The sequence below is a fragment of the Gastrolobium bilobum genome, unplaced genomic scaffold, assembly GCF_033153095.1.
Source record: "Gastrolobium bilobum isolate Gb01-03AN ecotype WA unplaced genomic scaffold, APGP_CSIRO_Gbil_v1 utg38240, whole genome shotgun sequence".
NCBI lineage: Eukaryota > Viridiplantae > Streptophyta > Magnoliopsida > Fabales > Fabaceae > Gastrolobium > Gastrolobium bilobum.
In genome coordinates, this window is record NW_026896106.1 from 165,229 (window position 1) to 181,990 (window position 16,762).

General features: G+C 33.1%; 1 protein-coding gene and 1 long non-coding RNA gene across 2 annotated transcripts; one reads left to right on the forward strand and one right to left on the reverse strand.

The window, feature by feature from the left end:
* Nucleotides 1-10,418: 10,418 nt before the first annotated feature.
* Nucleotides 10,419-16,694, reverse strand: LOC133297821 (protein trichome birefringence-like 25). The gene is made up of 3 exons (XM_061497030.1): nt 16,436-16,694; nt 12,749-13,026; nt 10,419-11,282 (listed from the first exon to the last, which is right to left on the reverse strand). Exons 1-3 carry the CDS (start codon nt 16,692-16,694, stop codon nt 10,539-10,541), a joined length of 1,281 nt encoding a protein of 426 aa, XP_061353014.1. The 3' UTR covers nt 10,419-10,538.
* LOC133297822 (uncharacterized) lies at nt 13,529-15,114 on the forward strand. The gene is made up of 4 exons (XR_009749682.1): nt 13,529-13,813; nt 14,111-14,187; nt 14,264-14,330; nt 14,762-15,114. It is a non-coding gene; the product is annotated as an uncharacterized LOC133297822 (long non-coding RNA).
* Nucleotides 16,695-16,762: the final 68 nt, after the last annotated feature.

The window sequence follows — 16,762 nt, forward strand, 5'->3', positions numbered from 1 at the left end:
ATGACGTTAGCCTAGAAATTTGGCACGCTCCGCCTGCAGGGATTTATTTGTACTAAGCTTTTTTCGCTGATTCAAATACCACCACACAAACTATCTTTTTTATGTTTTGGTTTTTTCTTATTGTCTTATGTACCAATAAAATAAATAACTTAATATATATATATATATATATATATATATATATATTGGAGATAGGGGAAATAACTTAATATATATTTGATTCACCGTTGTTGTCAAGCTAGCTAATAATTCAATAAATAAATAAAGTAAAGCTAGGTAGTAATTGATAATATGTCCCCTTGAGAGGTAAAGAGAAGAAAGCAGCAGCAACAACACCGTTTAGTAGGAGATCCTTTCTATAAATATTTTTTATATGCAGAAACGTACTTTCTCCACGTTGGGTAAATCGGCCGCTAAAGTTGTCCGTCTGTTCTAAATGCACACATGCGTGCCACAAATTTGTCCTTCGATATCTACAAAAATTAGTTGCCCGTATCCTTTGAGCATCCCGTGGGGAATCCCATAGCATTAGCATATGCATTCCGTGTAAATTCGGTAACATGTAAATCAAGCTAGCTTTAAAAAAGGCGATTCCCAGAAACTGCACTAATTCAAAAAAAAAAAAATTATATATATATATATATATATATATATATATATAACCAACGGACAATATCTTAGTTTATACTGTTTTTAATCTTATAATTATCTAACCCTTTAACAAAGAATAAAATCATATCACAACCGAATCAAAATCGTTTTTTTTTTTTACATCAACCATATAATATTAGCGAGAGGTTATAATTACAACTTTTTATTACACCCATATATCATGACCGTTGATTTTCTCCAATCAACGGTTATGATTTTTCACAAATTAAACTCATTAATTAATTATTAATTCATAATAAATGACAATCGTTGATTGGAAAAATCAACGGTTATGATATATGGTTGTAAGAAGTTGTAAAAAAAAAAATTGTAAGTATAACCTTTCTCATGATATTAAAGTACTGTGTAGCCTTAATTTGTTAATTTATTTCTCTTTGGCAAACCCGTATTTGTCTGAGACTTATGAACCCTACATTAAAAAATAAATAAAAGAAAATGGCTATTTAATTAATGTACATTAATTACATAGCCATTTTTCTTTTTTTTATTGTGATTGGTACATTAATTCTGATCGGATAACGAGATTGTGCCATATAGCACACAAGTTCGCAACCCCTGGTAGCGAACTTAGTCCATTCAATTTTTCCTACATAAATGTGTCACGTGTCACGAAATCATTGGCTATCAAGTTTGCTACCATTCTTAACGAAATTAGACACGTGGCGGTCAGCTTTTCCTGCGAAAGTATGCCACGTATTAAGAAATTATTGACTACCAAGTTCGCTACTAGTCGTAACGAACTTCAATGCGTGACAATCTAAAAAACACTGTTTGCATAACAGTCTTATATTAAAATACAAAAAACGTGGTGCATTAGTCACTGTTCCCCTACATTATATACTTAGCCAAATCAAAAGCGTATTATCGTGTATATATTGGAGCAGACTAATATACCCTACATTATATACAAGATTAATCTTGTAAATCTTATATGATCGATCTCGTCTTCAACATGTGTCTTCAACATAAAATTTTGTGTCCGGTCGATCTTGGCATAAAGTATATTGGAGCAGTGGGGCTCCATTTGTGTGGTGAAAGATCCTTCTATCCCCACATATCCTACTGGCACTTAATAAAGAAAATAACATTTTACCTCAGTTAATCTCAATATACGTAACTTCTGGTATTTTTTTCTTCTTCAATTGATCATATTAATGTCACATTTTCAAATACAGAATCTCTTCACATCACATTTTCATTATTCAATTTTATAAACAACTTTAGGTCTTGGTTAATTAATTAAAGGGCATCAATCCTCATAAAAAAAAATAGATCAAGCAGTAATAAATTTATTTGAGTTTATTGATATTTGTAATGTTAATGATTCAGACCCGTGATAAAATGTTTAAGGAGATGGACAAGAGATTAATTTATCTCACTCAATAGGTTAAAAAAAATTATCTTTTGATAAAAAGTATTTAACAATATATTTAAAAACTATACCAAGACTAAAGAGATTAATTTATCTTCTTATGAGTTAGGTTCGTACTCATATATATGAATGAATTCAAGAAATGAGTTTTGTGAGGGTCAACATCAATATTATATATAATAATTTAAAATAGGTTTATTTTCCTTACTAGAATGCACAAATTTTACGAATATCTTAATTAGCTCAATTTTCCTAATTGTTTGTTATTAATTAAATTATTTTTCATATTTTAAAAGCTACAAGAAAAAGTTGTTAAATTTTCACATAATAACAAGATAAGATTTTGATATTCAAAGCTGGAGAAATCGAGTAGTAATTTTTTTTTTTGTTTTTGTTTTTGTTACAAACTGCTATATTTTAATAAAGTTTGTCTTGCATATTTTAAACGTATATCAAGTAGTATTTGGTATATACAACTTAATTGAGCCAAATTCGAGTCAATTTGATTTTTTTAATAATTCAAACTCTAAATTTTATATATATATATATATATATATATATATATATATATATATTCCAAAGTTGACATCGATAATGTCATTCCTCAAATAATAAATAAATAAAATAATATTTTTGGTCAATATTAAATGGTGTTTTACACTATTATCATATTATGTAAACAATATTATAATGGAGAGGAATAAATCAATATTATAATGGAGGAACAAAACATTATAGAGGACTACATTATCATTATTTATTTTCCTGCAATTCAATGACTTCACTGAAGTTTTTCTACATACAACTTTTTTTGGCCCTAATAACTATCATTTTTTCCTTATCACTGTTATTATCTATTTAATTATGGTTAAATCAATAATTAAAAAAGAGAAAATATTGGTGGCCGTTGATTTCTGAAAAATGAAAGTTTTTACGCGCCAGTAATTAAATTTTGAGAATAACATCTGTCATTTTAAAGGATATAAGCTTATATCATTTTAGATCTTAATGATTGATTTTCGTCCATCAACGGTTATAATTTATTGGATCAAAATTATTAATTAATTAATAATAAATTTGGCCATTAAATTTGACCCAATAGATTATAACCGTTGATGGACAGAAATCAACGGTTAAGATCTGAAATGATATAAGTTTATATCCTTTAAAAGAATAGATGTTTTTCCCTTAAATTTTAGACGAGAGAGGGACAAGTCCGTTTCAGTATTCATTACCGTTAGCGTAAAAGGGTTCGTTCTGATGAGCTTTTTTCTTCTTCAAAAGATGTTTTTTTTCAAGAAAAAAAGCACTTTTCGTTTTTAGTTCGTTTGGATGTCTGATTTTAAAAAAAGGAGAAGTCACAAAAAAAGCCAAAAACTTACTTTTTTCAGAAGCTAAAAATTTTAACTTTTAAGAAAAGCAGAACTCAAAAGCCAAATATTTTTTTCAAAAATTAAATATTTTTATAAAAATATAATTAGTTTTAACTTTTGTAAAAAATACTTTTAAAATAAGAAAGTGATAAAAGTTACTTTTTCTAAAAGCTGAAACAAACGACCTCAAAGTGTACCGAGTCAGTACGGATACGGACACGTCATAGCTTAACAGCATATGGTCATGTTTAGGGTTGTTCGCGGTCTGGATTGGATCAGTTTTGGAAGCAAAAATCATCTGATCCAATCCCTTCGGTTTGATCATATAATCATCCATTCGGTTTTTATTTTTTTTCAAATCCGATCCGATCCAATCCAATTTTTTTCGGTTTGGATTGGATCGGTTTTCGGTTTTTTGAAAATCCTAAAATTTATTTCATGATTATTGTGCAAATAACATATTTTTGTATATATTGGCTTTGTAAAAAAAAAATTTGAAATACAAAAGCATTAATAAACTATAATATAATCTTTTTAATTTTGGCAATGAGATATGAAGCTCTACAAAGATAAAATTTTGTTGATGAGATATGACTAGATTTTTTCTTGGGTTTAGTTGATGGGATAATAGCTCTTGGGTTTAGAAATTTTTAGGCTATGATTAGGGAAATACCCAAGTAGGTAGAGAGAAATTAATATATTAGATCGGTTTGGATTGGATCGGTTTTCATCAACCCATCCAAAAACCGATCCAATCCAATTAAAATTTGTGGTTTTTAATCGGTTTTTGGTTTTTCAGTTTTCGATTTATTCGGTTATCGGTTTTTCGGTTCGGTTACCGCGATTTGAATCGGTTGATGAACACCCCTAGTCATGTTCGTGCTGCTGTCCCAGTGGCCCAAATCGACTTCCCGTACACGTCGATGGTGCTATTTCCTATTCATGTATAGTTTTATTAATATCATGTTAAAGGAGATAAGTGATCTCATATCATAAAAATAAATTTGTGGACTCCACCATCTGAAAAATAAAAAGAACAGAAAAAATAAAAGTGACACAGTTATCGAAGGGTGTGTGGAAGAAAAAATTATCACATGAAGCATAAGAGTAATTTCTCCCTTCATAAAAAATAATGATGATAATATTTAATAGATAAATTATTAATTGTTAGTATTTTGTTACTGGGACATATTACTCTCATGTGACATGAGAGAGACAATTTTTCTCTCATGCACTCACAAATCAAGAGTGAGACTCCTTCTTTATTTTTTCTCTCCTTTATTCTCTCACCTCTAAATTGTGAGTGCATGAGAAAAAAAATCTCTCATACTACATGAGATTAATATTTCCTTTTGTTAATCTATATTTGGATAGTTTTATTTTATATATTTTTTAAAAAAAATTATTTTCACTATAAACAAGTATTTGAATATTTCCATTCTAAAATTGAGAAGTAAAAAAAAAAAAAAAGTAGGACTGATTTTAAATTTGTTTGGAAAAATAATTTTTTGATTTTTTAGAAAAAAATAAAAAAATTTGTTTGATAAAACTCATTTCATAAAAAATATTTAAAAGTTGTAACTAATTTTTTTTATATTTGGAATCAAATATACATATCTTGTTATACAAAAAAAAATATATACATATCTTAGTGGTTTTTATTTTGTATTTTGACTTTTAACTTTCAAAAACTAAAATAAAAATACAAAACACCTATTTCATTAATTATTCTATAAAATAATTTTAAGAATAAAAAAATTAGAACACAATCAAATAGATCTTTAAGAATTGTTTTTTTCAAACAAAAATTTCTGGTTCTTAAAAAAATAAAAATAAAAAATTAAATATTTTTTTAAATCTAAATGTTTTCAATCCAACTAATCTCATCTCCTCTATTGTTATCATATTGATTGACATCACTCTCATACCGTCACAACCTCCATCATTATTGTTATTGGTGCCGCCACCACTAATATCGTCATTATATATATAAAGGAAGGAAATATATAAAATTAAAATTTAATCATAAATCTTTATTATCTTCGCAAAGATATTTGTCAACACTACAGGTATGCATCTTTTAATACTAAAGATTATATATAGTAAGAAAAAGGTCTTTATTTTAATTTATTTCATGATATGGACATGCATTAACACATAATTGCTTTCAAGAGTTTTCCATTATTATTGTCATCACTGTTGTCACCACTAATGTCGTCCATATATAAAGGAAGGAGATATACAAAAGTAAAATTTAATCATAAATCTTTATTATCAACGCAAACAAATTTGTCAACAGTTATCACCGTCATATCTTTTAATACTTGATATTATATATAGTTAAAAAAAGAAATCATTCTTTTAATTTATTTCATGATATGAACATGCATTAGCACGTAATTGCTTCCAAGAGGTTTCCTCCTTCACCTTCACTTTATTATGCCAACCCATGCTTGGATTATTGCACAATAATATAAATAAGCCAAGGACTTTTGGCAGTTAATTCTAAAATTTTCTTCCGCACTAGCGTTTGTGGTCTTAAATAATGCTTCAACCCTCTTCTTTTTCAAAAAATAATAATAAAAAATGCTTCAACCCTCTTAGCATTTTATATGCATGAAAGAATACAGCCTCACAGTACTAAAAAAAGTATTCCTTTGTTATCTAATTTTATATTTAGAGTTGACTTTTATTTTTTTATCATGTTACGTAAAGTAGGTTTTGGATTTGGGTTTTTTAAACCTAATTTGTTTTTTTCCTCCTTCACTCTATCACCTCTTCTCTTTTTCTATGCATATGGAACTTGACGAGATTTCTCCAACTTCTTACCAGTTAGACATTAATATACAGCCTTCTAATTTAAGTGACTATATAATATACAGCCTTCTAATTTAAGTTACACCAATGATTTAGCTCTTATACCACTTAGATTCGTCCATCCTTAATTAGGGTGTAAATAAATTTGGTCAAGTTAGGTTTTAGAATAAATAAGTTAACTTTATATAAAATATTTTTAACCTGACCTAACTTATTAATTTGATGCTGCTTATATTTTAAGTACGCCCTACCTATTTAGAAAATAGAAACTCTGGTATGATTAATTAGCCCATTATGTATCAAAAAATAAAATAAAATTAGCCCATTTAAACCTATCTTTTAATCTTCATTATATCTTTGAGGCGAGTTGACTTTTCTCGGTATTTTAACAAATTTTGACTCTTTAAGCTGTCTATGGAACTAATTTGGAATGCGGTGCGGGTCAGGAATAGAGATATTTAAATTCGTCCAAAAATGACGAACCGAAACCTTTTTCTTTTCACTTACTCAACTCTTTTAGTATCAATTGAGCTATCACCATTTGGTTGCCCATTTAAACCTATCAGCCTCCCAAGCTAAATATAATTTCAAAAAATAACAAAAATGATATTATATTATTATTTCAAATTATTTAAATATTTTATTTTATTTAAAATAAATAATATAATAAAAGGAGAGACTTTTTTAACTTCGATTTATGTTTTATTAAATATACTATGCCAAATCCAACGACACATATTAAGCCGTATTTGATCTATATATATTCCTCTCCAATAAGGAAGAATAATGTCACGATCAATTTACGTGTGGTTTATACTTAGTATGAATTAGAAGAAAAAATATTCTAGCTAATTTTTTTTTTTTATGTAGAAGACCATAATAAAATAAACTTTATTATTTTAAAACTTAGTATAAATTAAGGGAAAATTTAAATTACAGAATATATGTTTTTTAAACCGAGTATAAAATGTGATTTTTATCCTATGAGTATTGCGAAGGATAAATCTTTTAAGGGTTCGTCGCTTCTCCTTTCGCTGCTGATAAGAAAAATTGTACCAAATTATTAACACTATACGGGGTCGTATCCTGACTTAAAAAAAAAAACGCATCAGGATCCAGACGCGTATCCCGATGAAAATAAATGTTGCTGCACTTTTTTCCATCTGCAGTTACAGAAGAAGTATATAACCCATCTTTTAATGCCACTAATAATGTGATTTTTAGTGCCCTTGAAAACTTTCCAATTGGTGTGGCGAAAAGAGAGAAAGATAGGAAAATTTTTTTGCTACATGACACTTGATAGAAGGACTATTGTGGTCCGGATCATAAGTTTTTTCGTTACGAAGAACCAACAACTGATACGGAATCCAAGAATGCGATCCCGCGTGGGTGAAAAATTATCAGAATCCATGAATATTAGAGAAATATAATTAATAGGAAAATGGTTGGAAAGTGAATTTGGTAGGAAAATGTAAAAAAAGTTATTTGGTTGGAAAAAATTTTACCGGGCAAATTAGGTCAGATTTATAGGGCTCGTTTGGTGGACAGGATATGATAAGCGTATGATATGATGTGAGACTGATAAGAGTAGGATATGATATGAGGCTGATAAGCTTATATCATGTCCTGTGTTTGATGAGAATCCAATTAGCAATCTGATAAGATTATGTAGAAGGAGAAAGGAGAAAGAAAAAACAAAATATAATGAAATAAATACAAATATATTGGGTATCCAATATTGGTATCCTATCCTGTTGAATCCTAACTCAGCTCCCCCCATCATAGGATAAAAAATCATATATTGGATAGAATAAAATGAGCCAATAGGATAAGCTAATCATATCCTATTGACCCACCAAACAAGAGATAAAAGTAGGATATGATAAGTTATCATATCTTATCTTCTTTACCAGGTGCTCCAAACAGGCCCATGAAGTCTATGTTTGGTTTGAGGTAAAATATAGATGGAAAAATAAGTGGCAATTACGAAAATATTCCTGTTTTTAAAAATTTTTGGTTCCATAATATGAATTCTATGATTCTCTCTATAAAAAAGGTTGATGTTTGGTTCCAGAATCTAATGCAAGAAGAGCATTCTCATTTTCTTCAAATTGAATCCACTCTGCAGAAGTTGTTCTCTTCATGCCACCCTACCAACATACTATTAGATGAGATGAAACCAGACTTGGTTGCATGTATGATGATGAGGGTATTATGGTCTGATGCCATTTGCCCGATCCTTCATTTCCTTAGCTAAGTTTGAAACATCACGTGCAATTTGTCTTTCGTAACAATGAATTTGCCTTGCTTTCTAATACACAAAGCTGAAAGCTATGCAAATGTAATTGAAGGGGAAAGTGAAGGAAACCGTCTACCAAACATGGGTTTTTAAATTAGCCACTTTCACTTGCATAGGCATATTTTTAGATACCCCCAACCAAACACCACCCAAGGTAGTTAAAGAAGGGATAGTGTCTCCTTAGTTTTTTTTTCTAAAGCCCTCATTTTGTACTCAAAAAAGAAAAAGAAAGGATAGTCATAGTGCGGTGGGTGTCCATATAATTGATAAATGAACCTTTTAACAAAAACGACAAATATTTACACCCGTGAAATAACAGTGGGTTCATCATGACTTCTATCCATGATCATATCAAAACGTGATTCAAACTTTATAATATATTATGGGATTTAACGTTTTTTATATATATTATAGGAAATAAATTTATTATATATATATATATATATATATATATATATATAAATAAAAGTATGTGAGATTTATATTTTTTTTCTTCTTATGACATGGTTCTATATAAACCTCACACACTTTTATTTATGTGTAAACATCAAAAAAATTTAAGTACTATTTTCTGTCTCTCTTTATATCGGATTTCATATGAGCTTTTTTCAATATTTATTTATTTGGAGTGTTTTCCGTTAAAAAAATGACTAAGAGTAGAACAATGATCTTAAACATAGAGTTGCCACAATAATTTAAGGCGGTAAGCTTACTATCTAAGTTATTTGAGTTCAAATATTGGGATAGGATATTGTGACACCCAAGTTATGTTACACCCATGTGACACCCAGTCAATCTCACCGTTAGATCGTTTATGTTGATCCAACGGTTATATTTATTTCCATCTTTGTATGGTCATGATTTCCCAAATTTAATATTTTATATTTATTTCTACCTTTGTATGGTTATGATTTCCCATATTTAATGTTTTCACTTTAAATTTGGGAAATCATGACCATACAAAGATGGAAATAAATATAACCGTTGGATCAACATAAGCGATCTAACGGTGAGATTGACTGGGTGTCATATGGGTGTAACATAACTTGAGTGTCACAATATCCTATCCCTCAAATATTATGCTACCACGTCAGAATTAATTTTCTTAAATATAAGTGACATGTAAGTAGTGTGCTTTTAAGGTTTATTAGAAAATGACTTAATTTTGATTAACTCAAAAGCTAGCTTAAAAAACAAAAAACAAAAAACCAACTTATTATACCAAATCATTACTCCACAAACACATATTCTAAATGCCAGATCGAAATTTTTATAAGCTATTGGAATGTTCTACAAGGATCCCGGTTCTTCACTTTAATTCGTGAATCCACAGTGCAGTTGAAATATCAATTGTTTGTTTTTCCCAAACGATTAATAATTAAGAACTATCTACATAACTATTGAAAATTATTTATTTATTTTCGACATTTAAGTTCTGTATTATTTTTTACCACATGAGCGAGTGATGTTGTATGGAGAGTTGAACTTTAATAGCATAAAAATTCACACTATAGTGAGTGATATTATACAAAAATTTATACTATCATTAGTGTATCAAAATTAAATCATGAAAAAATATAGAGGACCAATTATATTTAAAAATAGACACAAAAAGATGACAAGGACATTACTTGTGGTGACCATTTGTTGGCCTCAAGAGATAGCAACAAAAATTGGGCTTATTGAATGATGACATGGTTTACCTCAAAAGGGTGTCACTAGGTTTTTTTAGTAATAATAAAATTGGCTAATTGGACTTGAGCCTAAACCTCATATTGGGCTTGGAACAATTACCTGGTTCGCAAAAAGAGAAAGCCCAAAGTGATGGAAGCGGAAACAAGAAGGATGAAGGGCTGAGTTACACTCTATTTTTTTAGTAATAGAGTGTTTAAAAGAGAATCTCAAATAATGTTAGCATTCATATAAAAATATGCTAGCCTTCCTGTAAAACTACTCAAGGTATGGAAGAACAAAGAAACTAACCAATCCTGAGTTACATAAATAATCACAGCATTTGCATTAGTATGTCGTTCCAGGAATCAATTGGACCTGGCAAACACCAATGCAGACAATCATTCTGGACTTTAGAATTTTCAAATGGGTGGAACTGTCGGTATGGTCCTGGATGCCCATCTGGTCTCAACAGTGAGAGGCGAGTTGTGTCCAAAAGTTTCAAGTTTGCACCTACTGAGGCACCCTTCTCAAACTCTTCAACTTCAATGACTCGCATGATGGAATCTACATCTCTCATATCAACTTGACCCTCTTTGAAGGGCACTGTCCTATTGCAATATCCTCCACTAAACCACTCCCCATTCTCGAAGTGGTCTGGTGTGGTGGTTCTGAAGAAAACAATCGCTTTGTGTTTAGAGTTTGTGATAAAAGCAAAAACCTGCTGCAGTGCTTTGCGGTATGCATAGTCAAATCCTAACTCTGTTAAATTCTTTCCGGGGCAGTAATGACATCCTGTGACCGTGCTGTTTTCATGGTATATTGCAGTCTTTAGAAACCATTTTCCACCAGCAATTACTACATAATCAAAATTCTTATATTGATTGGTCCATTTGATGTCAAGATTGTCAAGATAAAGCTGTATTTCTGAGGAGGAAACTCCATTCATGTCCTCAAATATATCTGCTTTGATAAGGAAAGGGCTCCAAATTACTGAGAGTGTGAAGTTGTGGGAAGGGAACTTCCATATCTTTGATCTATATTCCTCGTCATGGTAGACCTCCTCAGCTGCTTCCACCTGCAGCTCACAATCATTATAGTTGTATCAACAAAATTAGGGGCCTACCAACAGACAATCTACAATGCCACAAATCTAATGGTACTTAAGAGATACAATAATACTGTTATGGACTGGATCCATATCCTAACAACCTTATTATTAGCAAGATTGGATAGGGATATCACAACCATATAATCTAGAGAGGATTAACAGATAAGATCCTATCCCCATCAATCAAGGCAGATTTCATAGATTTCAAAGGCCCAAGCCTACGAAGGTAATCCTTGTAAATAAGAGGATAAAGACCCAAGTACATACTTTTGACCTATTTACTATTACTGCCAACACTGTACACACACCAACGTCTTGGCTATAAGCCTATTGCTTGTGCGCAGTGATTGGAGTATTGGCTATAAGTCAATCAAGATATCTATCTCTAAGATATCTCTGAGCGTATACCCTTGAGGTATTCTTATACGATTCAATAAGACCGAACACATACCAATGAAAGAAGCATTTGAAACAGCAAAATCAATTTAACTAGAAAATATTCAAGTTGAAAAATATGTAATTCAGACTATAATACATGGAGTGATGAACATTTATAGATAGGCAACTGGTGTGTACATTGCTTCAGCAAATGTTCCATTCTTAGGTAGTTAAAATTTCAATATTTCTTCACACCCCCCTCCTATCCCCCGAAATAAATAAATAAATAAAATCGATTTTTTCATACTAATTTTTACAAAACTAATCTTGAAGATCTGATTAGTGGTGTATTTACTAGTATTTCCAAATTGAGGTAGGTAAACCTATGTGAAAAAAGACAACAAACTCATCACCAAAAAAGGGACACCAAACTATCCCGTTGGCAGAGGACCAACCACATAAGCCCACAACTGTAATCCAACAGCTTTATTAATGATAACAAGGACTAATCACTGTCCTTAGAAGGACATACAGAGCAATCTGTTGAACCTTATTCTTCATAAACCATAATTTGAACTACTATTATAAATCATTACTTATCAATTGTAACCATGCTTCATGATCAATGGGCTAGAAACCATGTCAACCATCTCTGGAACTAATTAGACCATATCACACTATCACATGAGCAACACTCGTTATATCAACCACAGGCCTCATTTCTAATTATTGGCTTTTACTGTAAAATACAAAAAACAAAAACCCAAGATAAATGTTGTCATATATTATTTTCTTCTGATTTGACAAGCCAGCGAAAACGAAGAAAGCATGAGTGTGTCCAAAGCTGAGTAAAAAACAATTCACATCTAAATATTGCAAGTCATAAGAAATTCTTTATCTCGTGTGACTAAGAGAGACCAAGGAAATCTCCGAGGAATTCTAAAAGTGGAAACCTAGAGCAAAGAAGAGAACAAATTGGTTACTTTCTCATAACAAACCAAAAGGCCAAAGCATGTCAAAATTTGGAATCGGTTAGCAGAAGAAACAAAGTGTACCTGTGAGAGAATGCAAAGTAACGATTGCACATGGTTGCGGGAGATGGAATCACCAATAAAGACCCATGATTTATTCCTCATAATATCAAAGAATTTCTTTGGAGTAAACTTGGGTAATTCACAGCCCATTGGGTTCCATCTCCAATAAAGGTACCCAGAATCAGGGCGTCCATTCCTCAAACAATTTTGATGATCTTCAATCACATGGCAGCTCTCATTAGTGTACACCGGACCAGATGGGTCCCGCACCCAATCTCCCACAAAAAGATCACATTTCACTGCATCTTAATATTGAAACGAAATTATCAGCCAAGCACAAATATATGTACCTCACATTTCTAATTTAGCTTATGAAAATGAGAAAAGCAATGCCATGATAACTGATTTGAGTTGAGAACTATCCACGTGCTTAAATTAAGCCCCGCTATAGTTATTATAATAGCCCATCTTAATTAATTAGTAAATCAAGTGTAATTAATTAATTAAACATGTTTTAGTGAGTGAAATTAAGTATAAGGCTTAATTAAATGAATCTGAGTCACTTTGGAGTTAAAAAGTGTACTCAGTGAAAATTAAGGGGTATAAATGGGTACTGGCAAAAGTACCCAAAATATAAAAATAAAAATAGTAGTATTCCTAGAATAATATTCCAGACTTTTGGGTAAAGTTTGGTAATTATTGGAGTTGAATAGATAGACGAACCAATACCCACATGTTACCACTTAACCAATGTTAAGTGGTAAAACACCAAAAAGAACCCCTCATTTCCCACCCAACCCGTCGAACCAGAAAGGAGAAGAGAAGAGAGGGAGAAGAGAGGGAAGAAGAAAAGGGAAAGAGAGAGAGAGAGAGCAAATCCCAACGGTTTTGGGTGATTCAAAAGCCTAAATCGCTTAGAATCTCGCCCTCTTTCATAATCCTAGCTTTGTTTTGAGTGGGGAGCATTGTGGAGAGGGATATTGGCTCTCAAAAATTCGGCCCTTTGGTGAAAATTGGGGTTTTGAGAGTTTCTACCTCCATTGAAGCTTGAGGAGCCATCAATCCTTGGTTGTGTGACCATTGGTGGTAAGATTCTAACCCTTGAACCTCATGATTCCTTGAAATTTGCATGAGTTAGGGTTTGTGAATAGTAAATTGGGATTTTTATGAAATGTAGTTGAATTAGCTATGTTCTAGGAAGAATGGAGCTTAGAGCATGTTATGGAAAATGCTATGAATGTCATTTAATCGGTGGAAATGAGCCTAGATAGTCATTTGATAATTGTTCATAATATTGGAAAATTCATGCTTGGATTGGTTAGTATTCTAGCATGTTGAACAATTAGTGAGTTGAATGATTGATTGGATCCTTGTGATGTCTAGGATTGAGACATTTGGACCAACCGTGAGTGATCAACCATTGGAGCAAGCTATGGAGCTTGAATAGCTCATTGGAATTGGTAAGCTCATACTTGGTTGATAGCTATGAGATGTTATTGGATGCAATATGTGTTGATTGCATTACATCATGTGTAGGTGTATGTTTGTAAAAGCTGATTGCTGAAACTGTTGGTGAAGAACAAAGGTTGACTGAAGCATTGAGGTAAGCCTTCGGACCTTGGGTGTAATTCCCTTGACTGTTCTACCAAGCCCTGAAAGGGTAGAGGTTGTGATTGTGTATATAAATGCAATAAAATAGTGTAATGCTTTGTTATACGTATGTGTATGCATTTGGTGTGGCATAGGATGGTGTTTCCCTATGTTGGTATGTGGCATGACGATGCGTAAATCATACTTGGTAGTTAGCTGGCCAGTAGGACTATTTGCATCTGAGTTTCCTTAGGACAGCTTGAGAGCTCGAGGGATTTCTCCTGGAGATGTATTGCACTTTGCATAGATATGTATTTACTGCATTATTATTGTTATTGCTATTACACTGATATGGAACTGTGGGGTGGAGAGATGCTCCAAGGACCCCTGGTTTACTGGATATATTCGTATATCTCACCCCGTGTTGTGGGGACCCCCTTTCAGGTAAGGATGCTGCAGGAGCCTCTGGTGGCAAGTGGCCATATCTGGATTATGCATGAGATGTAGCATTCCTTTTGAGTTTATGCATGCCTTTTGTAGTTGACATGTATAGGAGTTTATTTTTAAAGCCCTTGGTCATTTGTATGTCTTGATTCATTGGATGAACTTAGCCTATGATCATGCCTTTGGTTACACCTTTGTTGATGGGAGCCAAGGGAATGATCATAATGTTTTGAAAGCTAAGTTCTATGATTTGTAAAGTATATGTAAAGTAAATGATGTCTTCTTGAGACTCAATATATGCATGCTTGTGATGTATTGAGTTGTTGAATTGGTTGTGCTGAAAATCAATTAGGTACCCCTTTGTTTAAATTGGTAAACGATGAGAAAACAAAGGTCATGCTGCCCAAATTCTAGCTAAATCTCATGAGGAGAGGTTGGATGAGTGCTAGGATTTAGTTTGGGGCATAGACAATTGGGGTTGTAATGGGGATGCACCTTCCTCTAGGATTGGAGTTGAAAAATATGGGAGTTGGAATTCCCTGGCAGCGCGCTGAAGCGCCCAGGAGCGCGCCCAAGCGCCCTGCTGCCCCTGCGAGTGCCAATGCATTCTGCCTCCTCGCGCTGGAGCGCCCAAGTGGGGGCTTAAGCGCCCAGGATTGCGCGCTGGAGCGCCCTGGCGTGCGCTTAAGCGCCCCTTGCTGCAGAAAGTTGGGTGGCTTACTGCCCCCTCGTGTTTTAGCGCCCAGGGTGGGGCTTGCGCGCTTGAGCGCCCTGGTCCGCGCTTAAGCACCCTTCGCCACTGAAGGAGGAGATGCTTCTGTCTCTGCGCGCTAAAACGTCCCCGTGGGAGCTTGAGCGCCCAGGATAGCGCGCCTGAGCGCCCTGTTGCGCTCTTAAGCGCCCATCCACACTGGAATGCCTGATGCTTACTGCCTCCGTGCGCTTAAGCGCCCAGATGGAGGCTTTAGCGCCCGATAGCGCGCGCTTGAGCGCCCGGTAGCGCGCTGAAGCGCGCTGGGCCTGTGACCAACACTCTCTTGTGTTGCTCCAAATTGTCCTAACTTGGGCTACAGTGCCCCGATTTGAGCACGGTTTGAAGCCACAGGTAGCTAATGAAGAAACCTACAATATGGTAGAAGTATTGAATTAAACAAGAAGTAAATTAATGGTTTAAAAATGGGAAATGAACATGATGTTAAGCTTAATTTATCTGTTCCGCAAGGTAATAGGGTTATGATCACGAAATTGGGTATTATAAGTTCGGTACGTTTTAAAATGAAAAATTTATCCGGATTTTAATTGAACCCATGTGATTGTAACTGCGCTTAATATCATAATGCGATGTTAACAAACCGGTTCTAGAACAGGGTGTTACAGTTATGACTAGTTATTTGATACATATCACGGAAATGAATACTTCTTTGGACAATGATGGAGAAGAAAATCGGTTCCCAAGAAACCTATAAACCAGAAAGTTTCAAAATTAATTGACACATTCCGTGACATGCAGAGCTGAAAGATCTAAATGGTTCCAAACAACTGAATCCCCAAAGAGGAATCAGAAGAAAGAAGCAAAAATGGGTGAAGCTTTAAAGTTTAAAACACATTATGCCGTTCATGCATGTATGCAGATGAACTCTCTATTAAAGCACAAAGACAAAAAAATTGTGTTACCTCTGGCTATGTGAGAAGTTTGACTCTGGTTTCCGGGAAAATCAACAGAATCAGGTGTCTTAGAGGGAAAAGAAATAACGGGTGACTCAGCTATTGCTTTTGCGAGAGGAAGAGGTGTCTGAACCAAAGATGATGTCAAGCTGAACGAATCCGTGAAGAGGAGGCTTAAAGCGAGACCCACCAAGAGACATGACACTGCTAACTTAAGGAACATATGATTCTGCTTCTGCAGGGAGAATGGGCTCAATTCAGACCTCATTACCTGGTGTCACTCAGATAGACCAAGAAAATCTACGAGTATGTGCTAAAAATGGAAAATTAGAACAA

What these genes read in the sequence shown, in the direction of transcription:
- LOC133297821 (XM_061497030.1), bottom strand. Translation starts at nt 16,694, where the DNA reads ATGAGGTCTGAATTGAGCCCATTCTCCCTGCAGAAGCAGAATCATATG. An exon ending in AACTTCTCACATAGCCAGAG is followed by an intron (nt 13,027 to 16,435) that starts GTAACACAATTT and finishes ATTAAGATGCAG; the next exon opens with TGAAATGTGATCTTTTTGTG. An exon ending in TACTTTGCATTCTCTCACAG is followed by an intron (nt 11,283 to 12,748) that starts GTACACTTTGTT and finishes TGTGAGCTGCAG; the next exon opens with GTGGAAGCAGCTGAGGAGGT.